General features: G+C 42.3%; 1 protein-coding gene across 4 annotated transcripts in view; it reads left to right on the top strand.

Annotated features, from left to right (window-relative positions):
* Positions 1-26,990, top strand: part of LOC133464398 (adhesion G protein-coupled receptor F5-like) — a 52,158-nt gene that overhangs the window by 11,830 nt on the left and 13,338 nt on the right. Inside the window, exons 3-33 of one of the 4 annotated variants that reach the window (XM_061746337.1) lie at positions 368-471; positions 569-617; positions 1,796-1,948; positions 3,208-3,372; positions 4,081-4,233; positions 6,063-6,221; positions 6,302-6,343; positions 6,465-6,620; positions 7,897-8,067; positions 8,243-8,452; positions 8,700-8,840; positions 12,190-12,360; positions 13,634-13,678; positions 14,289-14,345; positions 14,655-14,717; positions 16,499-16,648; positions 16,739-16,903; positions 17,000-17,035; positions 18,226-18,282; positions 19,275-19,337; positions 19,422-19,484; positions 19,730-19,792; positions 21,807-21,884; positions 22,029-22,067; positions 22,293-22,452; positions 22,492-23,450; positions 24,715-24,821; positions 24,920-24,978; positions 25,067-25,206; positions 25,295-25,501; positions 25,618-25,827. In XM_061746337.1, coding sequence (XP_061602321.1) covers positions 370-471; positions 569-617; positions 1,796-1,948; positions 3,208-3,372; positions 4,081-4,233; positions 6,063-6,221; positions 6,302-6,343; positions 6,465-6,620; positions 7,897-8,067; positions 8,243-8,452; positions 8,700-8,840; positions 12,190-12,360; positions 13,634-13,678; positions 14,289-14,345; positions 14,655-14,717; positions 16,499-16,648; positions 16,739-16,903; positions 17,000-17,035; positions 18,226-18,282; positions 19,275-19,337; positions 19,422-19,484; positions 19,730-19,792; positions 21,807-21,884; positions 22,029-22,067; positions 22,293-22,452; positions 22,492-23,450; positions 24,715-24,821; positions 24,920-24,978; positions 25,067-25,206; positions 25,295-25,501; positions 25,618-25,827 — 4,393 coding nt within the window. In that variant the 5' untranslated portion in view covers positions 368-369. Of the gene's footprint in view, positions 1-367; positions 472-568; positions 618-1,795; positions 1,949-3,207; positions 3,373-4,080; positions 4,234-6,062; positions 6,222-6,301; positions 6,344-6,464; positions 6,621-7,896; positions 8,068-8,242; positions 8,453-8,699; positions 8,841-12,189; positions 12,361-13,633; positions 13,679-14,288; positions 14,346-14,654; positions 14,718-16,498; positions 16,649-16,738; positions 16,904-16,999; positions 17,036-18,225; positions 18,283-19,274; positions 19,338-19,421; positions 19,485-19,729; positions 19,793-21,806; positions 21,885-22,028; positions 22,068-22,292; positions 23,451-24,714; positions 24,822-24,919; positions 24,979-25,066; positions 25,207-25,294; positions 25,502-25,617; positions 25,828-26,990 lie in introns of all 4 variants that reach the window. The other 3 variants (XM_061746338.1, XM_061746336.1, XM_061746340.1) reach the window with 3 other exon arrangements.

Below are 26,990 nucleotides of genomic sequence, written 5' to 3'. Positions count from 1 at the left end.
AAATTTGGACTTTTCTCTCGACATTTCGACTTCTTCTCAAAATCTTTGACTTTTTTCTCGACATTTCGACTTTTTTCTCGATATTTCGACTTTTTTCTCGAAGTGCATAATGAAAAAAAATCTTCCCCCAGTTCTAACTAATATAGCTACATGCAGCATGTGTTGCCTTCATTCTAAGGCTGATACAAGACTTGCGGCTCCAGACATATTTGTTTTTTGTGTTTTTGGTCCAATATGGCTCTTTCAACATTTTGGGTTGCCGACTGCTGGGCCAAACAAAAGACCGAATTTCCCTGAAGAACTAACTAATATGTCAACGCTGGATGTAGTGAGTTTTTTGCTCATTTGTTTCTTGTCTCCTTTACAGGAATGGCGATATCGAAGAATACTTTGACCATCCTCGTCCTGCTAGGGACGCTGCTGCTTTTTAAAACCAGGAACGTCAGTGACTTTTCCTGCCTGCTCTCAACCGTAGGTTTCACCGTCCTTATTTACTGTACTCACCAGAACATGTGGGATCTGAGCGAGAGTAAAGGTGTTTTCATTTTAAACCTTTGTTTTGTCTCAGGAACACCGTGAAGAAAGCTTTCTGTCTCACACGCGGGAGAAAAGGAGCGGTTAGTCTGAAATACAGAAATACAGACATTTACTGTACACCACCGTGATTTCTGTGTGTTAAATAAGAAGCAACCCTCCAGAATTTCCTAAAATAAAATAACTAGTGCTGTCAAACGATTCATGTTTTTAATCGTGATTAATCGCATGTTGTCCATAGTTAACTTGCGATTAATCGCATATTAATCACACATTTATTCACACATTTCTTGCTGTTCTAAATTACCTTAAGGTATTTTTTAAATGTTTTTAATACTGTTAATAACATGAGAAATGGCAAATATGCTGCTTTATGCCAATGTTTATTCAACTTTCCAGTTTGAATGTAACATTCCTTCATAAATACAAACACAATGTAGTCCCCAACTTTACACTTGTAAAGACTAACTTAAGATTCCTTGTTTTTTTAAGCAGCTCAATGTAAAACAATGAACCATATGCATCACAAACATTGTACAAGAAGTGCATTGGTCAGTTACATTTTCCATGTAATTATGTCTAACCTCATATGGAGGAAAATAAAAGGCTAAAAAAATATCCCCTTCTAAGTGGGATCAAAACAGGGGGATACAAAAATAAATTACAAACAAATAAAGTGCACATGTAACAGCAGGGAGTAACTCAACCTATAAAGTGCAGTTGGGCTATAATAAGCTAATACTTTAGATTCTTTGGAACGAAATGTCCCTTTTCATTCTCCATCTTTCCTCGCTTTTCAAAAAAGGAAAAAAGAGAAAAAAGGAAAAAAAAAAGAAAAAAGAGAGAAAAAGGAAAAAAGAGAAAAAAAGGAAAAAAGAAAAAGAGAAGAAAAAAAGGAAAAAAGAAGAAAAAAAAGGAAAAAAGAGAAAAAGGGAAAAAAGAAGAAAAAGAGAAGAAAAAAGAAAAAAAAAAAAAAGGAAGAAAAAAAGGAAAAAAAAGGTCAAACATACAACAGGGAGCCACTAGGGCGGTGCTAAAGAGCCGCATGCGGCTCTAGAGCCGCTGGTTGCCGACCCCCGATCTACAGGGTTTCAGCCAAGGGAGACCTGGAACTAACTGAAATAATCATGTTAATAATGGGAGCTGCCATTTAGCGCACAGACTTAACGGTGGTACCAAGCTTTCCTTTCAGCCATAAATGTAGGATTCTTATCTTATGCTTGTGTATAATCACGTGTATTTCTCTAATTAACCTCTGCAGTGCTGTCAGGGCAGCAGAATTACACGGTTGACATTGTAGTGAACTCGTCTACCGTTGGAACCTTGGAGAAACTCTTGTCTGCGCTGAACGCCACTGGTTCACCCATACAACTGGCCAACAACACAGAGATCGACCAAGTTAGCGTCACCACAGGTGAGTGACGTCGTCCGCCTTTCTTTGAACTATTTCAAGGCAAGGCAAGTTTATTTATATAGCACAATTCAACACAAGGTAATTCAAAGTGCTTTACATTGACATCAAAAGCGGCAAGACATAATTAGACAGTAAATAACAAATAAGATTGATTAAAATCATGAATAAGATGATAAGAAAAGTAAAATAATAAAAAGCACAAGCTGTTAAAAATATGCAGTAGAGTCCAGCAGGTAAGTAGCAGCAGCTTCATAGGAACTAACAGATCAACCATGGATTTTGGTCCAAGACCATTCAGTACTTTGTAAACCGGCAGTAAGATTTTAAACTCTATCCTTTGACTCACTGAAAGCCAGTGTAGTGATTTAATGACCGGTGTAATATGGTCCAGTTTCCTGGTGTAATACGGTCCAGTTTCCTGGTGTAATGTGGTCCAGTTTCCTGGTGTAATACGGTCCAGTTTCCTGGTGTTTGTAAGGACTCTGGCAGCAGCGTCCTGGATCAGCTGCAGCTGCCTGATAGATTCTTGTTAAGGCCTGTAAAGATGCAATCCTACTGAACCAAACTACTGAAAATGAATGCATGAATACGTTTTTCCATGTCTTGTTTAGACAGAATCCCCTTAATTCTAGCAATGTTTTTTAGGTGGTAATAGGCAGATTTAGTGATAAACTTTAGATGGCTGTTGAAGTTCAGGTCTGATTCAATAATTACACCAAGATTTCTGGCTTTATTTGTAGCTGTCAATGACATGGAGCCAAGGTGAGCGCTGATCTTTTCCCTTTCATTTTTAGGGCCAAAAATTATCACCTCTGTCTTTTCTGCATTTAGCTGGAGAAAATTCTGGCACATCCACTATTTGATTTGATGAATACAGTTACTCAATGAGAGTAGGGGACTGTAGTCACGTGGTGACACTGAAATATAAAGCTGTGTGTCATCGGCATAAGTATGGTAGGAAATGTTATGATGTTCCATAATCTGAGCTAGCGGTAACATATAGATGTTGAATAGAAGCGGTCCGAGAATGGACCCTTGAGGAACCCCACGTGATCTTGGTTCTCTCTGACTCATGGTTTCCAATTGACACAAAAAAGGCCCTATCTTGCAATTAAGATTTAAACCATTGAAGCACAGTGCCGGTAAGTCCCACCCACTTTTCCAATCTGCTGAGAAGAATGTTATGATCAACTGTGTTCACACCAAACACGAGGCATGATAACGTTGCAGAAACGTCTTGTCTCCTACTTTCCTTGCAGTGTGCGTCTACAACCAGACGGCCGTCCAGTGTAGGTGCGAGGATCAGTTTGCTTGGCCGTACAGCGTCTGCGTCCAATACGGAGCCTGTGATGTCATATCCAACGGCGTCTGTAAATGCGTCAACGCAATCCCAGCTGGTGACCTTTTCTGCAGGCCGATCTCAGGTATTGCAGCCCCTGAAATAAGCCCAATTTCCCTAAATTGAGTCAAATTGTCTTATATTGAACAAAATGAACTGCCAGTGGTATATGGAAAACGCTCTCGCCTAGATTACTTGAAAAGTGGGAAAAAAGACTGGCCACTAGTAGGAGTAAGTAAGTAAGTAGTAAGTAAGTAAGACTAATTTTTTTTTTTTGAGTTTTTGCAGTGCAGCAGAAAATGTTTGTAAATGTCATTTAATGTTTTTTCCAAATGAAAGTAAATATCATGTTCCTCTGAGTATTAGCAAACAATATCTTTTGGTATGTTTCCTGGGTCGGGATTTATTTTTTATTTATTTTAAATTTTATTTGAGAGGGACAATGTGCAATTAAAAACATAAATGTAAACATTTGATGCATTGCACCAGAGTTAGCCTTAGGCTGATTTGCATCAGTCCCTGGGTACAAATAAATACAGCACAGATAAAAAAACATCTAACATTATTATTTTTATACTATTATACAATTTATTTTAGTCACATTTGACAGATTAACAGATTTCTATAATGGAGACATAATGGCTGACAGGATCCCATGGTAGTTTGATTTATGCTAATCCGCACATACAGAACATACACGAAAAGTCTCCCCTTCAGTAACTCTTCACAGTTGTGCATGCAGCGCTGCGATAAGAAATACGATAACAGTGAAGCTTCTGAAACGGTCTTTCAGAGCTGCTATCTCCTGTGGAGTATGAAGTTGTTGTGGAACTGAATGTCACAGACATCAACACCGTGGACCTTCTGAGAAAACTACTGAGCAATGACAGCTACTTCCCCGCTTTGGGGCCAACGGCGAATGTCACGGACATCGAAATGACCACAGGTAAGAAAAGGGAATCGCTGAAAACTACAAGCCGCAATTTGTGAGCCTCACATACTAACACAAGATCTTTTATGGAAGTTATCTTGGAATTTTCAACTGGAAGAGCCGTTGTACAACACAAGATTCAATCCAGGTCCTGTGTTTTTTATCTGTGTCTGTGGGTGAAAGCCGTGTAGTAGTCAGGACACTGCAGAGGGAGGGAGAGGCCATCCGTGATGCAGATGAGTTTTGGCAACATCTTTGTTTCCGCTGGCATGTGTCAGTGGCGTCATACGATCACCGAGAACCAGAGAAACCAGAGTTGTTTTCCTTGTACTCTGCTTAGGGTTTCTCTGGATACTTCAGTCCAAACACTTGCATGTTAGGTTGCTTGATGGTCCTAAGTTGCCCATGAGTGTGAGCACGTATGGTTGTTTGTATATGTGGCCCTTCGATGGACTGGGATAGGCTCCAGCAGACCCTCATGACCCTGTGTAGGATATGTCGGGTATAGAATAGTGGGGATTAATGATTAAGACAGATGCAACATAAAAAAGGAGCACTTAGATTGTGATTTATTTGGTCACAAACAAATGTATCCGACAAAGCAGTAAAAAGCCCTCGAGACGGTGATGATGACAGAGTTAAAAGAATCAGGAAATGGGATGAAAAAGGTTACTTGTTTGCACTGGACCTGCTCGGAAACACAGTGAAACAGGTTTGTGAAGTGTTATGTCAGCAAACCGCTGGGGTTTTCACACAGAGGTCATGCAAGGTGTGTGCACACACCGACAAGTTAAAGTTTAATAAGGAGCAATGGCATTAAAACCAAACAAAAAAAAAATCTATTGTAACTAAGCTGCACAGGACAAGTGTTTGCAAATGATAAATAACGCGTGGGAGTGTCCAGTTCTGCAGGCGACTTCCCGAAACTAAATTACACTAATCTACAAACATATTAATAATTAATATTAACAATGTTCTTCAACTTAACTAATGTAATGTAGCCTATTTAGCCTGAAAATAATAATGCAGAACTTTACACCCTTAACCCTTACCCTAACCCTAACTTTTGACTCATACCGTGAATCTGCTCTATCCCAGCTCTCTTCAGGTGAAATGTTAAAATATGTGGCCTTGTGATGGAGACATCACCAGTCCATCACAAGGCCACGCATTCAGACCGACAACCACACATGCTCACTCCATTGGATCATTTCGAATCACAGGTGAAAATTCAAACCAGGAATTTCCTAGCAGGGATCGCCACCAAGCTGATGTGAAATGATCAAATCGTACCCACGGGTCAATGAATCGTACCCATGAGTAAATTAAGTGGCACCCATGGGTCAATGGATCGTACCCACAGGTCAATAAATTGGTACCCACGGTCAATGAATCGTACCCACGGTCAATGAATCTTACCCACCAATAAATGAATTGTACCCACCGATCAATGGATCGTACCCACGGGTCAATGAATTGGGACCCACGGTCAATGGGTCGTACCCACGGGTCAATGAATCGTACCCACGGTCAATGCATCGTACCCACCAAAATATGAATTTTACCCACCGATCAATGAATCGTACCCCTGAGTCAATTAAGTGGCACCCATGGGTCAATGGATCGTTTATGAATACCAGATCGTCGTTGAGCTCAACACGACTGACATGAGCCAACTCAGAGACACGCTGAAAAACCTCTCTTTCCCTCTCCAGCTCAGCTCTCGTGTAAACGTCTCACAACTTGTCATTACAACAAGTAGGAGCAGGAGTTTCATCCCTCAGATTTGATCCCGGTACTTTTTATTAAGTAAAATAAGGTAAAATGTGCTGCTCTTTTTATAGTTTGCAGCCCAGATGTTTCTGGGTTCCAGTGCCGCTGTGAGAACGGCTACCTCTGGCCGTGTGACAAGTGCGCCACCTATGGGAAATGTGATGGCGATGCAGACAGCACATGCAGCTGCATTAAAAGCATTCCCACAGACGGGCGCTACTGTCAGCAGAGTAGGTGTCAACTTAATTAACGTATGATCAGTTTGAATCAGTGGATTGTCACAGGGATGTTTGTCTGTTTCTGGCTGCAGATGTTACATCATGTCCTCCTACAACTATCGCTCCATCATCAGGTAAAGCTGAAAATATCTCTTTGGGTTTAAACACATTTGCTCAGCAATTTAATGCTCAGTTAAAACATTTTAATGTGGAATGTGGAAAATGATTCAAAGATTTTATTTTCTGTCTCTGAAGCTCCTCCCGCCAGCAATTCTGAATACCTCATATCTATTGAGCTGAACACCACTGATGTGGCGGCGATAAACAAACTGAGGAGCATTCTGGGAAACTTCAGCTACCCACTCAGCATCAGCAACGACACGCAGGTGTCTGCTCTCAACATTTCCACTGGTAGGAGGTTTACATTTAAAATGTTACATTCTGATGATGAAAGCTAATTAAAAAAGTTACATTTATTAGGGCCCGAGCACTTACAGTGCGAATGCCCTATTGTATCTGTAGGAATTTTTCTTTCTTTCTTTCTTCTGACGAAATGAGGGCCTTTTTTCCCCCTAAACGTGCCCAAAAAGTCACCAAAGTCACCATTTTGCACCAAACCAGGCCTGGTGAAAAATTTGATATTTAATGGTTTGTATTAATGGCCGTGGAAAAATGGCTCAACAGCGCCCCCTAGAAAACTTTGTGCCTCAAGCCATACAATACGGTTTGACGTACATGCACGAAAATCGGTACACACCTGTATCATGTCGCAACTTAAAGAAAAGTCTCTTGGCGCCATGGCCGAAACCGAACAGGAAGCTGGTTATTTTTAATGAATTGTGTAATTTTGGCGCAATTTATGCCATTCCTTTGACAGTTAATACGGCCCGAACCGTAACGTGCACCCAGGTGTGTTATACATCAAAATGTGCGTCTCCATCCTGCGACTACGCGCATTACTTTTCTCTTTCAAAAGTGTTACCGTGGCGACGCTAGACGCCAAAAAGGGCGCCCCCCCTTCATCTGATTGGTCCATATTTGATAGTTCCCCAAAAGTCACCAAATTTTGCATGCAAGCCAGGCCTGGCAATAAATGTGATGTTTCATGGTTTGCATTAATGGGCGTGGCCTAACGGCTCAACGGCGCCCCCTAGAATACTTTTCTCTGCCATAACTTTTGAATGGTTTTACATAAAGAGTCGTGGGTGGTGTCATCGGACTCGGTATTGAGTCCTTGACCATAATTGGTGAAAACTAGCCCCGCCCCTTCTTCTGATTGGTTGTCCCTATTTCCTGCTATAACATTTGAATGTTTTGACATAGAGAGTCGTGGATGGTGTCATCGGACAATGTATTGAGTCCTTGACCTTCATTGGACTGAATTAGCCCCGCCCCTTCTTCTGATTGGTTGTCCCTTTTTTCTGCTATAACTTTTGAATGGTTTGCTATAGGAAGTCATGGGTGGTGTCATGTTGCTTATAGGGAACGGTGGCCATGAGTGCGAGGGCCCGTTCATCGCTGCTTGCAGCTTTAATTCTCAGTGTTTTTCTAAAGATCCACTTGAACAAAAGTGTTTTAAAAAATCTCTACAAATGGTGAACTTTTTCTTTTCTTGAAGGTTTTATAAATAATAATAAAAGAAGACGTCGTCGTAGATGATCCTGACATTTATTTAATCTGTCTCCAGTCTGTTCTCCAACCAGTGGTGGTTTCCAGTGCAGATGTGAGGATCAGTACCGCTGGTCATGTGACCAGTGTCTAGCGCACGGATCATGTGACAACATCACTGACGACACATGTGGATGCATCAACGCTCTTCCTCCTGATGGACAGTACTGCCAGCTGGTGCATCAGATGAGTGAGTCGTGTTCCATCTAACATGCTCTGATCTTCATGTGAGGGATGCAGTGAATGTTTTAAACTCTTTCTTCTTTAGTTTTGTTCAGTTTTTTTAGTGTATAAAGAAGGGTAGAATGTAAATGCAGGTGGCTGTTGTGCATCTGATTCAGCATAATCTCTCATTTTACTTCCAGACTCAACATCCTGTCCTGTTATAACACCTGCTCCAACAACAACTGCTCCAACAAGTACGCCTGCTCCAACAACCACACCTGCTGCAACAACTGCTCCAATAACAACACCTGATGCAACAACAACACCTGATCCAACAACTGCTCCAACAACCACACCTGCTTCACCAACAACCACACCTGCTTCACCAACAACCACACCTGCTCCAACAAGTACACCTGCTGCACCAACAGCACCTGCCGTAACAACAACACCTGCTTCAACAACCACACCTGCTCCAACAACATCTGCTTTAATAACCACACCTGCTACAACCCCTGCACCAACAACCACACTTGCTACAAAAACTAAACCTGTTCCAACAAGCACAAGTAGGACTGACAAACATGTTTATCATGTTCATAAAATGAGAAAAGAGCTCAGAAAAAAATAAAAACATGGATTTCCTTTGGTCCGCAGCGTCTCCAGCTGTCTATGAATACCTGCTTTCTGTTGAGCTGAACACCACAGATGTTTCAGTTGTAGCATTGCTGAGAAACATCAGTTACCCCCTCAGCCTCAACGGAGTCACGCAAATCTCCTACATCAACGTTTCTACAGGTAAGAATAACATAATTTATCATGATTCATTCACTGCCCTGCTGTTATCTGAAAAAACGTACAAACTTTATCTGTGTCTTTCATGTCGTCAACTTAAATCATTTATGGGTGTGGCTCATCTTTATTATCCTACAGTGTTGCCTTCCGGTCTTTCATTCATTCACTCTGAACCTCTTCGTATCCGTCCGTTCTGCAGGTCAAAGCATCAGAGCATCTTCATAGCACAGGTTTTAAAGTTAAATTCTGTACTTTAAAGACTCGGTTTTCAATTCCGCTAAACACAAAAACATGTTCATGTTCATGTTAAGGACATCCGTTTTAATTAGTTCTCCTTCGATTATTACATGTTATTAATGCTCAGTAGGCACAGGAGGTTTGTTATGTATTGTTATGAGGCACCAAACTAACGTCTGTCTGATCAGGGGATGCCCCCAAACAACATATAAAAAATTCAGACTCCTAGCTAAAGGCGTTAGTGAACTATGCAAAAAAAGACACAAAATAGGCCCTGTTCCATTAGTCAGGAGGCTCTCAGAGCTAGAGGTTTCTACACCCTCCTAACCAGCCAGAACGTTTTAGAGGAAACACTGTTGCAGAAGTCATAGAAATCTGAATTTTATATGTTGTTTGGGGGCATCCCCTGATCAGACAGACGTTAGTTTGGTGCAGATCAGACCTGTACTTTTCGATGGGCGGGGCTTTGAAACGTCACCTTTTCCAACATTCGAACGGACAACGTTGCCACAATATTTGACCAAACCAAGTAAAACTCGACCTGTGGCCTCCATATGGGGCTTAGATTGGGCTTGCCAAGTCTCAACTCTGTGAACCCTCTGCAATGCCAACTAGCTCTGTGGAAGTCGTACAGCCACGGGACCAAAAGATCCTAGCAAAGGGCCTTCTGCATTGCAACATAGTCAAAAATCAGCCTCCCAGCTCAAAGCGTTAGTGAATTATTCAAAAAACATTTCAAAGGCCCGAAAAAGGCACCACACACGGTGACCTTTGGCACTTCCGAAGGTCGCACGGGTCTGGACCTCGGCACAGGGGATGAGAGTCACCTCCTGATACAGAGTCTAGAATTTCAGTCTCTTAGCTCAAAGCGTTAGTGAACTATGCAAAAAAAGACACAAAATAGTCTTTTCAGGCCGAAAAGCAACAGACGCGGTGACCTTTGACACTTCCGAAGGTCACACAGATCTGAAAATCCGCACAGTGGATGAAAGTCCCCTCCTGATACAGAGTCTAGAATTTCAGCTTCCTAGCTCAAAGCGTTAGTGAACTGTACGAAATAGGCCTCATAACAATACATTAAACCTCCTGTGCCTACTGAGCATTAATAACATGTCATAATCGAAGGAGCACTAATTAAAACGGATGTCCTTAACATGAACCTATTGTATTATTGAATTATCAAGGACACTTTCGTGTTTTTGTGTTTAGAAATGTTAAAATAGTTATATATAAATATAAATATAAATTAAAGCTGCAAGCAGCGATGAACGGGACCTCGCGCGTGCAATTTGACTTGACTGATGATGATGGTGGTGGCGATGGGGATGATGATGATGAAGGTGATGATGAAGGTGATGATGAAGGTGATGAAGGTGATGATGATGAAGGTGATGGTGATGATGAAGATGATCAAGGTGATGATGATGATGATGAAGATGAAGATGATGAAGATGATGATGATGAAGATGAAGATGATCATGATGATGATGATGAAGATGATCATGAAGATGATCATGAAGATGATCATGATGATGATGATGATGAAGATGATCATGATGATGATGAAGATGAAGATGATGATGATGAAGATGAAGATGATCATGATGATGATGATGAAGATGATGATGATGAAGATGATCATGAAGATGATGATGAAGATGATCATGAAGATGAAGATGAAGATGATCATGAAGATGATGATGAAGATGATCATGAAGATGAAGATGATGATGATGATGATGATGATGATGATGAAGATTATCATGATGATGATGAAGATGATGATGATGATGATGATGATGATGATGATGATGATGATGATTCTAAAGTCACACTTAAAATCCAGACACATGCGGGTCACTGGTTCAGCTGACGGATGAGAATGTATGCAGAAAGCAGACCTGGCTTTATGTCACATGTGAGCTGGACTACCAAAGGCGCCCCGCCGAGTTCCGGCGACGGATATCCAAACTCGGGGAAGTCGGCCAGGAACTGCGCGGCTCTGTCGGACACACGCACCGGGTCCGGGGGCGCGCTCTCCTCCTCCGGGGCACAGCCGTCCTCGACGCAGGACCTTCCCCGGGGCTTGGTTCGGATCCTCAGCGGCAGCCTGCACTCTATCCCCCGGCAGTCCCGGGTGTCATTTCCGGGCTGGATGGGGATGGGGATGCGTCTCCCCGAGCCGGAGCAGTGCGCGCCGGAGCATCCTCCAGCGCCGGCAGCGCTGGAGGCGCTCGCAATCCGCGGCCGCGCATCCTGCTGCTGCGCCCCGGCGGGGTGCGCCCATCTCCCCCGGGTGCTGCCCCGGGGTGCTGCCCATGGTGCTCGGGGGTCTGGAGCCCCCGCCGAAGCAGTGCGTCCCCCGGCACGTCTCCGCCGCAGCCCATGGAGAGCAGCAGCGACAGCACCGGTGTCAGTAAAACCATTTTACGTCTCATATGTTGACCTGCAGATCAGGAAAAAACAGATTTACAGCTCCGAATGGAAACCACAAAGACATCCTTGCAACATTTTGCCGCTGCATCCTTTAGAATAAAGCCTGAATTATGGTCCGCGTTGAATCGACGCAGAGCGTACCCTACGCCGTAGGCTCTGCGTTGGTGTAACGCGGAACCATGATGCTGTGAGCGGCTTGAAACGACGCCGCCGGGTTACATTAGAATCTGTTGAGAGCCCACTGCGTCGGTGCATGACGCTGAGGGCGACCTTGTGCGTCAGAAACTGACGCCTAAGGGCCCTGACCAAGCGTCGGTTTTTGACGCGCTGGGAGTGAGACTGTGTTGGTTGAAGCCGAGACATTTATTTAGGCAGGACACAAACTGTTAAATATCAGCTGTTAACGGTGAAACTTAGCTATGAAAGGGCAGCTAAACATGGTCAAAACTAAGTATATCACACTTTAAGACCGGTTTTAACCTTTGGAAGTCAGAAAAAGCACCACATGTGCCCTTTAATGTCTGGAAATGTTATGTTTAGTTTCACATCTTATAAAATGTCTGTGTCTCATAACAGAAAACCAGAATCAGGATTCAGACTTTTGCAATGAGCTCATCTCTTTTGGTGAATTTAAAACATACATAAATACTTCTTACATGATGCTTGTGTTTGTCTCCAGTCTGTTCTCCAACCAGTGGTGGTTTCCAGTGCAGATGTGAGGATCAGTACCGCTGGTCATGTGACCAGTGTCTAGCGCACGGATCATGTGACAACATCACTGACGACACATGTGGATGCATCAACGCTCTTCCTCCTGATGGACAGTACTGCCGGAATGTCCATCAGCAGCGTAAGAAATTTGTAATCGTTGAACTAAACTTTGAAATTTAAAACTTACTTTTACTAGGTTAATATTGGTAACTACCAGTCAATTTACCATGTAATTACTGTGAAATTACATTAATTATTTCTAAGTAAGTACCAGGTAATTACTAAGTATTTTTCTGCAAACTACCAGGAAATTATAAGCTATATTTGAGGTAGTTACCAGCTAATTACACTTCAATGACCATGTAGTACCTTGTATTTACTATACATTTCATGGATAACTACCGGGTATTTACCCAATAAGTACAGAAATTTTTACCTGGCTTTTATTCAGTAATTAAAGTGAAACTGGACTGTAAAAGAAAGCGTGTGTTGTTTCCATAATATTACCTGGTACTTCCTCATTAAGTACAGAAATAATTACCTGATATTTAGCTGTGTAATTAGCTGGTAACTACCTCAAATATTGGTTATAATTTCCTGGTAGTTTGCAGAAAAATACTTAGTAATTACCTGGTACTTACTTAGAAATAATTCATGTAATTTCAGAGTAATTACATGGTAAATTGACTGGTAGTTACCAATATTAACCTAGTAAATACCTGTAATTTCCCTCATAGTTCCCATCTAATGTCTTTGTAATTACCTAGTAATGTTTAGTTTAAACAACCAGGTATTTACCATGTTATTACATGGTAAATACACATAATTACATGGTACGTACAAGAAAATACGTAATAATTACCTAGTGCTTACTGGGCAAATTACCCGGTAGTTACCATGTTATTACCTTGGTATTACCTGGTTATTACTGTACTGTAAAAGAAAGGGTTACCAAAATTTGAAATGTTGTGAAAAATTTGAAATGTCGAGATTAATGTTGAAGTACAATTTCGAGAAAAAAGTCGAAATGTTGAGAAAAAAGTTGAAATTTCGACTTTATTCTCGAAATTTCGACTTTATTCACGAAATTTCTACTTTATTCTTGAAATTGTATTTCAACATTAATCTCGACATTTCAACTTTTTTCTCGAAATTGTATTTCAACATTAATCTCGACATATTGACTTTTTTCTCAAAATTGTATTTCAACATTAATCTCGACATTTGGACTTTTTTCTTGACATTTCAACTTTTTTCTCGAAGTGCACAATAAAAAAAAATCTTCCCCTCTCAAATATCTTTTCTCCTGCATGGCCCTAATACTTTTCCGTAAAAATATGATGAACATGAAAGCAGCATTTTTATCTTCCTAGCCTGAACTCTTCTTTGCAACTCTGCTTCTTTCTTCACAGACACTGCGGTTTGTCCGACTACATCACCGTCTCCACCACCAACATGTAAGCGTTGTCCTTCAAGAGCTTGGAATTCATGTTCATCCCTTAAAATCCCTTGGATTGGTACTTGACCCCCAATTTAAATTCCATAAACATATAAAGAAAATCTCGAAAACAATACAAAGTAATTTAAACTGCTTTAAGTTAATCAGACAGTACATACCTAACCAGGTCACTATGCTCTACATGCTATGATTTTCTCACACATCTCATACTGTATGACAGTTTGGGCTCAAGCAGCTCCCACGGCAACCAAACACATCTGTTCTCTATATAATCAAACTTTAAAAATAATGGATAGAAAACCAGTCAGGTTGCGTTCAGTTCAACGTTTTCACAGAAATGAACGTGTTCAATGAACGCATTCATTTGAACTCGTTCATGCACAACACTAACCATTGGGTATATCCTTCCTTTAAATGTGTGAGCGGAAAAAGCAGATAAATACATTTAAAAGACTTAGATTTCCTCTAAGTTGGACAAAACAAAACAAATAAAAGAAAGTCCAATTGCGTCGTTTCAAACGTTTGACAGTGACCTGGACGACTGAGAGTCTGCGCCAGCACCCCCAGGTGAACATATCTCATTTCATAATTAAAATGTTTTTTCCCAGCTTTCACAACAGGTCTTTCAACAGCGGCTCTAACAACCCCAACAACATTTCCGACACGTAAGTGCTTTAAAATCATTTTGAAAGAGCCTAATTTGAGCTTTTTTCATTTGTTGGGGACCAAATCATTTGTTTCAAATGCAGGAGAGTATTTTTTCATTTGTCTGGTGGGTTTATTTGTGTAGTTTTATTTAGCGAATATGTGAGAGATATTATTTGTTTGTCCTTAAAGGATTAATAATTATTGGTGCAATGATCCTTTTAATTTACCTCTTATTAAGCCACTTCAGCACCCACAAGTATGTTTTTATCACCTTTTCGTTTTGTTTCTCATGTAACAGATTTCACTTACTGCATTCTGTTTCACAGACGACCCGCCTTTTGCCATAACAACCATGAGCACAACTACAGCTGCAACAACATCTGTAACAAGTAAGGCATCTCAACACAAACTGCTTAAACCTTATGGGGTTTACTTTGAGTCAGGTACCACCACTGCCACATCCTCAAAAAATATAACTTACTAAGCTTTGAAAGCTTTAGTGATTTATGTTTTCTTAAATTAATTTTTAAGTGTGTAAACAATTTAGCGCCTGAGCCACTTTGTCGATTTGTTGGGAGACAAAACAGCAACAGAGTCCCCAGAACCTCCTCAAACCACAATTGCAAAATCCCGTTCTACAGGACAACTTTGGGACAGTCAGCCTTCTCATATAAGAGCTGTAAACTCTGGAAATCACTGCCTTCCGAAATTAAATCCATCTCAGAGTTTAACATGTTCATCACCAAAACTAAAATCTGGTTAAAGAAAAATCAAAACTGTACTCATTTGTAAATAGTGTGTATATTTGTGTGGGCGAGTAAGTGAGGGAAGATTTTATATCATGTAAATGCAATATTGCATTGTATTATAGAATTGTATGTAAGGGATAATGCTTCGCGTCGGATGGTTCACGCCCCGGCACAGTACATCCAAGTGATCGCCGCGACTTTGTGGCGCTCGAAACCCGGAGACTGTTGGCGGGGGGCTGATAAGAGGTGGGGGCCGAGGAAGGCGTTGAGTTGAGGGAGGTGTGGTTATCAGCAAGTGTGTGTGTAGCGATAAGTCCATGAACTTCGCTCAGAGCTGCTCTCAGCCAATGTCCTTGATGTTATCAGGCAGCTCGGTACAGTTCTGAAAACAGGTCCACAGATGTTCCTGAGAGGGGAGGGTTAGTGGGGGCAGAGTCACCTTGTTTACATTCCACCAGGAAGATTGTGACCAGGGTGATCGGCCAAAACCGCCCTGTCAAGGCCAGATTATAGAATCAACAATTATATTGCAAAAACAGACAGACTCCGTAATTTTGTCTGCCTTTGGTCTCTGGTTCATCAATGGCGACTCCAATCAAATGAATTTGTGATCAATTTCCACCAAGCCGAGCTTCCAACTTCTCCAAGTTCTTATCCATCTTGCCAATGAGCTCAAAGACCACCGCCAGCCTGCGATTCTGTTCGAGAATCGCATCCAGCTTACGGCTTTGCTCCCCCAACGTTAAAGTTTGAGTTGGAAATTGGAAGATTATTGTGATCTTGACATATTAGAATAAATATATTTTATTGTTTTTTGTCGCTCAAAATAAACGTCATACTCGCGAAAGCCGGTATAGCCGCCAAAATGCCATCCATTTGTCGCAACTTTCAACCCCAGCAAGGCCAAGTATGGAGAAATGTAAGAAAATAAAAACATCTGAAGAAAATCGAACATTCAATGATGCCTGGGCATATTCATTTGCATTTACCTCTGATGAGAGTGGCCTACCAGTATGCTAATTCTTAAGCCAATCCTAGACCGGCGCATTGAGAATACTCCCGGTTCTCCCAATGGCCAGTCCGGGCCTGGCGGCTGCTTACCGTAGTTGCGAGACCTGTTGCGACTCAATATTGATCCTTATATAAGGCGCACCGGATTATAAGGCGCATGGTCAGCTTTTGAAAAAAATGAAGGCTTTTAGGTGCGCCTTATAGTGCGGAAAATATGGTATATGAAATTTATATTATACTGCAATGTTGTGGAAAAGCCCAACTGGGGACCGGAGTTGAGAATTAGAATTAGCTATAAACTCTACATGCATCACATCAGCTGCAAGCTTGTATCTATGTTTGACTGCATTGTCCCTGTCAAATAAATAAATAAATAAATACAAAACACTTTCTGATGCGTCTCTCTGCAGCGCCTCCAGTTTTCTTTGAGTACCAGATTTCTGTGGAGCTAAACTTTGTCGACGCGACAGCGATCAATGCTCTGAGAGGAACTCTGACAAACATCAGCTTCCCCGTCAGCGTCGACAACATCCTCATCTCTCATGTCAACATCTCTACAGGTGGAAACATTGACGTCTAGCTAACCGCAGTGTGCCGTCGTCTCAAGTAAAGAACGGCATTGAACTTGGGTTTTGTCTCTCTGATTGTAGTGTGCCACCCCAACGGTACAGAATACCAGTGCAGATGTGAACCGCAGTACGGCTGGCCTTGTCACATGTGCAACACTTTTGGTGACTGCAGTGAGACATCTGATAACACTTGTGGATGCATCGATGCTCTTCCTGCAAACGGGACTTTCTGCGAGCTGCTGACAGGCAACTCTCATAACTCTCTTTGAACGTTACCTGCACATTAAACTACCACTAGATACTAATTTTTACGTATTTCATTACTCCATCTTTCTCTAACAGATGATCTGTTCTGCCCATCGCCACCTTCAACGACTGGTATGGAATACTTTTTTTTTAATTACATTATGCCATTGGCAGTGTTTTGCAAGTTCATACTTCTCATGAACTAGTTCAGTTCAGTTACTTCAGTTCACATAGTTTAAATGAACAGTTCACGTTCAAAGTTCACCATTTTCACTTTGAACTAGTTCAAATTCAGTTCATTTCAATATTTTTAGGTGAGAAGTACGAATGAAATGCCACCGTATCCTAAAAATGTTCACTGTATACAATGATGTATTGTCCTAGTGGCTTTTCAACTTTACTCAGAGGCTGTAAATCTCCAACAATATAGTCCATTATCAGTTTGTCTACCTGTTGCTGGGAAATCAACCCCCTGAAGGAGCAGCAGTGAGACTGGTGTCGTTTGGGGCTGTTGGGTCTTCTTGGTCTTTCCTGATGACTTTGTTTGATCGTCAAGGACTTGCAGATATTTTCTCACACTGGACGGATGTTTTAACTCCACATGACGTTTCAAATTTGAAGTTGACCAAGCAGACGCTCAGACTTGTTTTCTCAGCGCAGGTGGACATAATTTGCACAGAAAGGTTAGATTTTTACCGTCGGACTCTTTGGGAGACGATGTGTAAAAGTCCTGCAGATAATGTTAAACGGATCATCATCTGTCACTGGTCATCGTAAAGACTGCACTGGGCTCGGGCCACCGTTGCCATGGAGCTGGTGCCCGTTGCTATGCTAGTGTGTGCACTGCATTGTGGGTAATGTAGTGTGAAGTCGTCGTCTCGTCGAGTATTTTAAATGTGGTGAAATGTATTCCATAATAATTGGACCTAAACAGTGAAGATGAAACTCACATAATCTCAACAGTTCAAATTCCAGTTCGTTATCTGCAGATCTGAACAAGTTCATGTTCAAGTTCTTTATTTGCAAATATGTTGCGTTCAGTTCAACGTTTTCACAGAAATGAACGTGTTAAATGAACGCATTCATTTGAACTCGTTCATGCACAACACTGACCATTGGGTATATCCTTCCTTTAAATGTGTGAGAGGAAAAAGGAGATAAATACATTTAAATGACTTAGATGTCCTCTAAGTTGGACAAACCAAAACAAATAAAAGAAAGTCCAGTTGCGTCGTTTCAAGCCTTTGACAGTGACTTGGACGACTGAGAGTCTGCACCAGCACCCCCATATCTCATTTCATAATTAAAATGTTTCTTCCCAGCTTCCACAATAGGTCTTTCAACAGCGGCTCTAACAACCCCAACAACATTTCCGACACGTAAGTGCTTTAAAATCATTTTGAAAGAGTCTAATTTGAGCTTTCTTCATTTGTTGGGGACCAAATCATTTGTTTCAAATGCAGGAGAGTATTTTTTCATTTGTGTGGTGGTTTTATTTGTGTAGTTTTATTTAGCGAATATGTGAGAGATATTATTTGTTTGTCCTTAAAGGATTAATACTTTTTGGTGCAATGATCCTTTTAATTTGACCTCTTATTGAGGCCCCGTTTACACGTAGCAAAAACGGTGGTGTTTTCATGCGTTTACACGAAAACGAAGCTCAAAGTCACCAAAAACAATCAGTTCTGAAAACTCCAGCCAAAGTGGAGATTTTCAAAAACTCAGTTTTTACGTTTGCTTGTAAACGGAGAGAGAAACGGAAATTTAGGCTTCAGAACGTCACATTATGCAACAGAAACATCACCAGCGTCATGTGTGCGACCTGTGTTTACAATTTGTTTGGCCACCGTCAATATTTTCTTGTATTTTACCTGTTTTATATTCTAACGTCACACTTAAAAGTAACTCCACTTCTCTGTCACTCCAAACGAAAGACTCTCGTTCATCTTGGAAGTAACTGGCAGTCAAGGCTGATTTATGGTTCCGCGTTACACCAACGCAGAGCCTACGGCGTAGGGTACGTGGCGACGCACACCGTACGTAGGCTACGCCGTCGATTTAACGCGGAACCATATTATTCAGGCTTCACACGTGTCATTTGTTGACGTTTTTTATTAGCATGACTTTATCTTCTCGTTACACTGCCCCCTGCAGGTTTGGATGCTCATAGCACCTTAAAAGCGTATTTATGCGGGCTCGTGTAAACGAGGGTATTTTTCAAAACGTAGAGGGGGAAATATCCGTTTTTGTAAATACCCGGGCTATGTGTAAACGTGGCCTCAGCCACTTCAGCACCCACAAGTATGTTTTTATCACCTTTTTGTTTTGTTTCTCATGTAAATGATTTCACTTACTGCATTCTGTTTCACAGACGACCCACCTTTTGCCATAACAACCATGAACACAACTACAGCTGCAACAACATCTGTAACAAGTAAGGCATCTCAACACAAACTGCTTAAACCTTATGGGGGTTACTTTGTGTGCTTTGACACATATTCATGCTTCTGTTTCACAGATTCAACATCTGTTGCCACGACAACCATTGAGACAACTACAGCTGCAGCAACATCTGTAATAAGTAAGGGCTTCTGTGAAAGTTTTTTTCATTATATTTCCAACTTAGAATTTGACTACAGATGTTACTTACTAAAGTTCCTGGAGGCATTTTGGGTTTAATGAAGTGTTCTTTAACTGATATTAGTCATATATTTACATGTTTATTTATATTTTATCTTAAGATTTCAAAGTTAGAAATTTGCTGCAAAACAACCTCATTTGGGTGATTTGGGTTTGATGATGCACATTCATGCTTCTGTTTCACAGATTCAACATCTGTTGCCATGACAACCATTGACATGACTACAGCTGCAACAACATCTGTAACAAGTAAGGGCTGCTGTGAAAGTTGTTTTTTTCATTTAACATGTACCTGGTACAAGTTATCTGCAGATAACTCATGTCAAAGTCATTTCGGGTGACTTGACTTTGATGACACTTGTTAATTATCTGATCTTTGTAAACACGCAGATGAAGAAATTCACCAAATTTGGCAATAAGCTTCCAGAGTAACTTTATATCAACAGAAATTAGACATATATAAGAGACCTTTTGAACCAATAGATTTGATGATGATTTATCTGCACTTGTAGTGTTAAATAAAGGGTGAAATAAACTCGTCACTCACCCAAGTCCCCATCATGAACGCGACGGCAGCTGCAACAACAGCAATAACTAGAAAATTTCAGGAAATTTTGATATGGGCATGCCTTACTGCCCATTCGTCCCCTCTTGCTGGTTTTGTTTGGGGCTGTAGTGGTTGTGTTCGGGGTGGTTCTATGTCCGTTTGAGGTGTTTATGGTTGTACTGCATTAATTCCTGTGCTCCCCACTGGGGGTTTGGTTTAGGGTTGTTAATAAACCACACCCCCGTCTTCGGGGTTTTGTGGTTTAGGGTGGTTAATAATGGCCAAGAATTAGTTGAGGGTTGTTAATAAACCGTTAAAGGTTGTTAATAAACCGTTAAAGGTTGTTAATAAACCTTTGGGGATGGGGGTATTAGGCAGGCATTTTGACTTAAAATTCATGTAAAACACAACTTCATGAAATTTGAATATGTTGTAGTCCACAGCGAGGCGAGTTTTGAAACATTTGAATCAAGTCCCTACGATAACTTGTTGCCTAGCAACAAGCGTCCAAAGTCAAATGGAAATTTTTTTTTTTAATTGAAATTTTAATATCTCAAAAACTGTAATAATTGGCATAATGAGGTTGAAAGACCTTTTGGTCATAAGAAAACCGAGTCTGAATGATCTCTACAATAAAGTTCGGCCGAGCAATAAGCGCCACGATTTTCGCCATTTTTTTTGGTAACACTTTTGACTTTTGAGAAAAGTATTGCCCTTCGAGGCCACGATGGATCCACATGTGTTGATGTATGCTATGTGTGGGTGCACGTTCTGGTTCAGGTAAAAAGCCCCTTCCGAATGAATGGGGCCATTTGGCATGGATTTTGATATAAAATTTCCTTAAATGACAGCTTCATGAAATTTGAATATGTTGAAGTCCACAGTCGGGGAACATTTGTTCGATGTCTCTACAATAACCTGTTGCGTAGCAACAAGCGTCTAAAGTCAAATTGATTTTTTTTTTAAATTGAAAGTTAAATATCGCAAAAACTGTAATAATTGGCATAATGAGGTTGTCCTTTAGTGACAATTGGGCCGAGTGTTTGAAAATTTGAACGATGTCTCTACAATAAAGTATGGCCGAGTAAAGAGTAATGGAATTTTTGCCCTTTTTTTTGCTTGCTAGCCGCTAGCGTTGCCACGGTAACACTTTTGACTGAGAAAAGTAATGCCCATCGAGGCACGATGGAGATGTATGCCATGCATGGGTGCTCGTTGTGGTTCGGTCCACATTAACGGACGAAAAAAGCGTAAGAATAAGAAGAAGAAGAAAAGGGAAACCTTTTCTGTATACTAATAAATCGCCATCATTTTCATGTTTTTCCTCGTTTTTTTGGGCGTGTTTTATTTTTTGGGGATTTTCTTTTTCCACATCAGAGCGGGGTCTTGCGGTACACCGGCTGCTGCGCAGGGGGATGTTTTGCGACTTTAGCTTGCTAGCAAAATGCTAGCAACATTGCCCTTTGGGCCGTTTTGGACAATTGTGATATGGTCATCCCACTACTTGGCATGCCCATAACAAGTCAAAGCCTGTGTTGAGTTTGGATATTCTTCAGTGCTTGTGAGCGTTTTCTAGTGTATTTCACCGTGCATAAACCATGCGTGCTTCGGAAACATCTGCTGGAGATGAAGGTGTGCATGGTGCAGCCCTCAGGAAATAGACTGGGCTCGAAGGTGGTATAGACATGTAATGACTGGTTAAAAATGTGTCTTTAGATTCGACAGCGGTGAATACAACAGCAGTTACTACAACAACGGCGACATTTTCCACTGAACCGACAACAACAGCGACAGGTAAGTGCTTCAAAATAACTCAGACATGATTTGATCCATCCATTATATTATTTGTGGTATATTTTTTATTTTAAAATGTAAACTTGGGGATACGTCTTATGCAATTATTTTGTAATTGTTGTTATTTATTCGTCATATTTTCAGACTTAATGACTAATGCAACAAGTCCAGCACCTGCAATTAGTAAGTACTTGCTTTTACATGTTAAACATAATCCTGTTGACTGAAACACCTACATTTCACGTAAAAAACAAATTAAAATTGTTTACACTCAGATGTGAGAGATGTGATACTGGATCATTTGATGATGTTTTTTGATCAAACTTATTAGGAAACAGCTCATTCTCAGGAGTTTCACGCTCGATTAACATACCAAACATAACAATGTCTTCATTTTTGCATTTGCAGCTACAAGTATTACTAGCGAGACCACAGCACCCAACACCACTGCTGTCTCCTCTGTCCCCACCACGACCAGAACCACAACTACCGCCTCGATTACCAATAATACAACTACTGCCTTTGTCCCGACACCAACGAATGCCACAGCTACTACACCTGCCCCCACCACCACGAATATTTCAACAACAACCACTATTGCCCCCACAACTAATACTACAGCAGCTATCACTGACCCTACAACGGCTAATATTACAACTACAACAACAACCGGTAACCCCACCACCACTACTGTTATGATTGTTAACACGACTGCTACCAGTACTCCAACCGCAACCAACATTACAACCGCTAACACGATCCCTACCACAAACAACATTGTGACAACTACCACAACCTCCCCCACAATCCACCCCACAAGCAATGCCACAGTCCCCACCGACATCCCCACCATGACCAGTACCGTGACTGCTAAGACTTCCCAGTCCACCTTTACCACCACCACCACTATCTTAACCACAACTAGTACCATGACTAATACAACCACCCCGCCCAGCTCCGATGTTGCGACTATTGCGACGATCCCCACCACCATCGCTACCACCGATACATCTACAACTCCCTCTACCACAATTGGCACGACTGTGGCTACTACTGCTGACCCAGCAACATCCGATCCCACAACCTCTACCACTGTCTCAACTACAACAACAACTTCTCCAACCACTGCTCCAACCACTGCTCCAGCCACTGCTCCAACCACTGCTCCAACGACTGCTCCAACCACTGCTCCAACGACTGCTCCAACAACTGCTCCAACAACTGCTCCAACAACTGCTCCAACCACTGCTCCAACAACTGCTCCAACCACTGCTCCAACCACTGCTCCAACCACTGCTCCAACCACTGCTCCAACCACTGCTCCAACGACTGCTCCAACAACTGCTCCAACAACTGCTCCAACAACTGCTGCAACAACTGCTCCAACAACTGCTCCAACCACTGCTCCAACAACTGCTGCAACCACCACTCCAACTGCCGCTCCAACTGCCGCTCCAACCGCCGCTCCAACCACCGCTCCAACCGCCGCTCCAACCACTGTCCTCCCCACGGTTGTAAGCACAGCAGCTCCCACTGTACCTGATCCAACTTCATCTACGGCAACAGGTAATGACATTCCCTTTAATTCCACTGTGAATTAGAGGGCTGCATTGGGATTGGGTCCCGCCGGGTCCCGCTGGACCCAGCACAAATCTAGCGGGAGCGGGCGGTTTGAACTTTGCTGCGGGCGGCTAAAAAGAACACTGCGGGATCGGGATGTAGCCTAGCATTGTCTATTTTATGTTATTTATTATTGTTATTTGATCCATTCACAGCCTACTCTCGTTGCTATAACCTCAATCACATAATTAATGCGTGCGCGAAAGGCGAAATAGCTTGTGTGATGATGACAATGATGGATTTGCATCTAACTTTCTGTCAGGTGGCCTATGAACTGTCAATTATCCATCAAGCTCCACAATGATCATGTTAACATTAAATCAGATTTGTCCAGGACATTTCTCTTGCGGGACGGGAGAAGACACAAAATCAATGCATCTCTATTTTTGTGCGGGCATAAATTCTCAGACTTTTACACAAAACCTTAATGCACAAAACCACCTTGGGTGGAACGAGCAGGCCCCGGAAACTACTGGGAACACACCCACCTCCGTTCATTTGCCTCAAGTTAGCTAGGTTGAGATAAACTGTATTGAGATACTGTCGCAGCAGTATCTCAATACAGTTTACAGCACAACAACAACGATTATGCACTGTTAAGCCCCAGATATACTTGCAGTTCAGAACGCGTACGCATCATGGCCGCCACGCGTATCCTGCATTCATTTGATGCGTCGACGTGCACATTCTCGCTCTGCCCGCGAGTGCTGCTGGTCCCGGTCTGATACCAGCTGGTCCCGGTCAGATACCAGCTGGCCACAAGTGACGACACAGAGGTCGCTGGCGCCGTTTCCTTTGCAACCAAAGCAATGTTATAATCTCCTCTTCAATCCAATGTTGTCATGTTAATTTGTTCGTTGTTCTAATCTGCTTCTGCTACTACCGCTACTAGTAAATATTTAATCACTTTTCCAACTGTTGCGCTGATTACTGCCCCCTATCGGTCACCGCCGGTACGACGCGCTCTCCTAGCGTACTACGCGAGTGACGTTGCAGTTGGTGGTGCACATGAACGGACGCGAACGCAAGCACCAACAGCAAGTCAAGACAGGGCTAAGCGCTAACCATTGGTTATAGTCAGCTGTCAACCAGAGACTTCATCCCTAGTTATGCATATATTTGTGGTTTTATGCACTTTCTATGGACTGCATACAGCCTGATTCTGTCTCTAATATGTTATATTTGTAACTGTTATATTTTATATAAACAGCCGTTGACATGGAAATGTCTCTTACCTTTGACATGGACTTCGTACCGGACTATGACAATAAATTCAGCCCTGCATACCAAGAGCTTGAATCAAAAGTTGTCGTAGTGGTACGTATTTTCTTCTCCCATCAAATCCATTCCAGTGTTTGGTCATCTGCATTTTAGGACTGATCTTATTTCCTATGTTTTTTTCCTTTCCTCCACAGCTAAGGGAGCAGTACAGCCATATCCCTGGATTTATTAATGTTTATGTGACAGGATTCAGGTGCTAAAATTCTCCGCATCAATTATCTACAAAAGAGGTTGAGAACAGTCTTACTCACAATGTTTTGATTTCTTTTGTGTTCATACAGAAGTGGAAGTGTAATTACAGACTTTGTAGTCCAGACAGCAACCGTTAATGAGGCTCAAATGATCGAAGCAAACAAGAATCTCACAACAGCAGCAGGCTCGATTGCCCCCGTCATCGGCTCAGTTGTTACAAAGTATAACAGTACGTATAAATTGGTCGGTTTATTGTTTTTTGGGGGTTTTTTTTTGCTTAATGCAAAGGAATTACTAACTGATCTCTTTCTCCAAAGGTAAAACCACAATCAGTTTTCCAGATCACACGTTCACTGGTGGAACAATGCAGCTGATTTGTAGTCCTGCGGAGATTAACATGGGAAGGATTTCTAAAGCTGAGTGGAAGTTTAATGGCCGGAAAATTAAAGGAGAGAGGTTTCAAATATCTCATTCTGACACACGGTCCACGCTAACGGTGAAGAGTGTCATCCTTGCTGACGCTGGTGAGTCAAAACCACCTTCATTTGCTCCTGAGAAATCCTCTGTACTTCATCCGAGTGTGTATCAAAGTTCATAGTACAGCAATACAGTCAGTAATCCATTCTTCTTTTGACCGCAGGACTCTATGAATGTACTCTGTCTGGAGACGATTTAGCTTTCTCCCAAAAGGGAGACGTGTTGGAGGCTAATATCCGTGCGGCTCCTGTTGTGCGGGTATCAAACGAAATTAACACTGAATGCAAAGTGAATGAGGTTCAACCGCTCAAGTGTTGTGTGCAGGCGACCTACAAAGTCCAGTGGTATGATGGTTCAACGCCTTTAGAGACGGGTAAGGAAGAGGAGCAGCCTTCAGTGCAGCCAGTCTGGCCAGCCGTAGCCATTCACCTTGTTAGATGTGTCTGGTATCCCTTTTGACTTCCATCGGCATTAAACATAACGGACCTGTCACGCGACGACAAAGAGCTGCTCTATGTAATAACTCACAAGGGTAGGGTTGCCAGCTCCCTGAAAAATAAATAAGGGACACCTCATCGGCAGGGCCGGTCAACCCCATCGCCTTCACCCTTCCTGGCGTGCTGAATTTTTTTAGCTCCTTTTTTTGTGAGTTAAATGATTTTTTTTAACAATTTGACTCGAACCTGAATGGAATTAGATGCATATTTTTGAATGCCATTAACATATGGAAAACAAATCCTTATCCAGCAATTCACTTTAATACAAAATAACAAAATGAAGCGAATAAAATGAGTATCTTTCTTAAACAGAAACCTGTCCTGCTTAACTTAAAATTGTATAAATTAATATAAAACAATAGAAAGAACCGCCACCTTACTGTGGTGGAGGGGTTTGTGTGCCCGAGTGATCCTAGGAGCTATGTTGTCGGGGGCACTTTCGCCCCTGGTAGGGACTCCCATGGCAAACAGGTCCTGGGTGACGGGCCAGACTAAGAGCGGTTCACAAGCCTACCATGATGAGAAGAAGAAAAGCAAGGACCGTTACGTCGCCCGGATCAGCGTCACCGGGGCCCCGCCCTGGAGCCAGGCCTGGGGTTGGGGCTCGTAGGCGAGCGCCTGGTGGCCGGGTCTTTGCCCGTGGGACCCGGCCGGGCTCAGCCCGAAACGGCGACGTGGGCCCGCCTTCCTGTAGGCCCACCACCCGCAGGAAGGACCATGGCAGGCCGGTGCAATGTGGGCTGGGTAGCAGTCGTGGCGGGGTGCCTCGACGACCCAATCCCTGGACCAAAACCCTCACAGTGGGGACATGGAATGTCACCTCGCTGGGGGGGAAGGAGCCGGAGCTTGTGCGTGAGGTTGAGAGATACCGGCTAGAGATAGTCGGGCTCACCTCCACACATAGCTTGGGCTCTGGAACCCAGCTCCTTGAAGGGGGCTGGACCCTCCACTACTCTGGAGTTGCCCAGGGTGAGAGGCGGCGGGCTGGTGTGGGCTTGGTTATAGCCCCCCAGCTCAGCCGCCATGTGTTGGAGTTCAC

The sequence above is a fragment of the Cololabis saira genome, chromosome 18 (assembly GCF_033807715.1).
Source record: "Cololabis saira isolate AMF1-May2022 chromosome 18, fColSai1.1, whole genome shotgun sequence".
NCBI lineage: Eukaryota > Metazoa > Chordata > Actinopteri > Beloniformes > Belonidae > Cololabis > Cololabis saira.
This window is presented reverse-complemented; position numbering and strand designations above follow the sequence as displayed.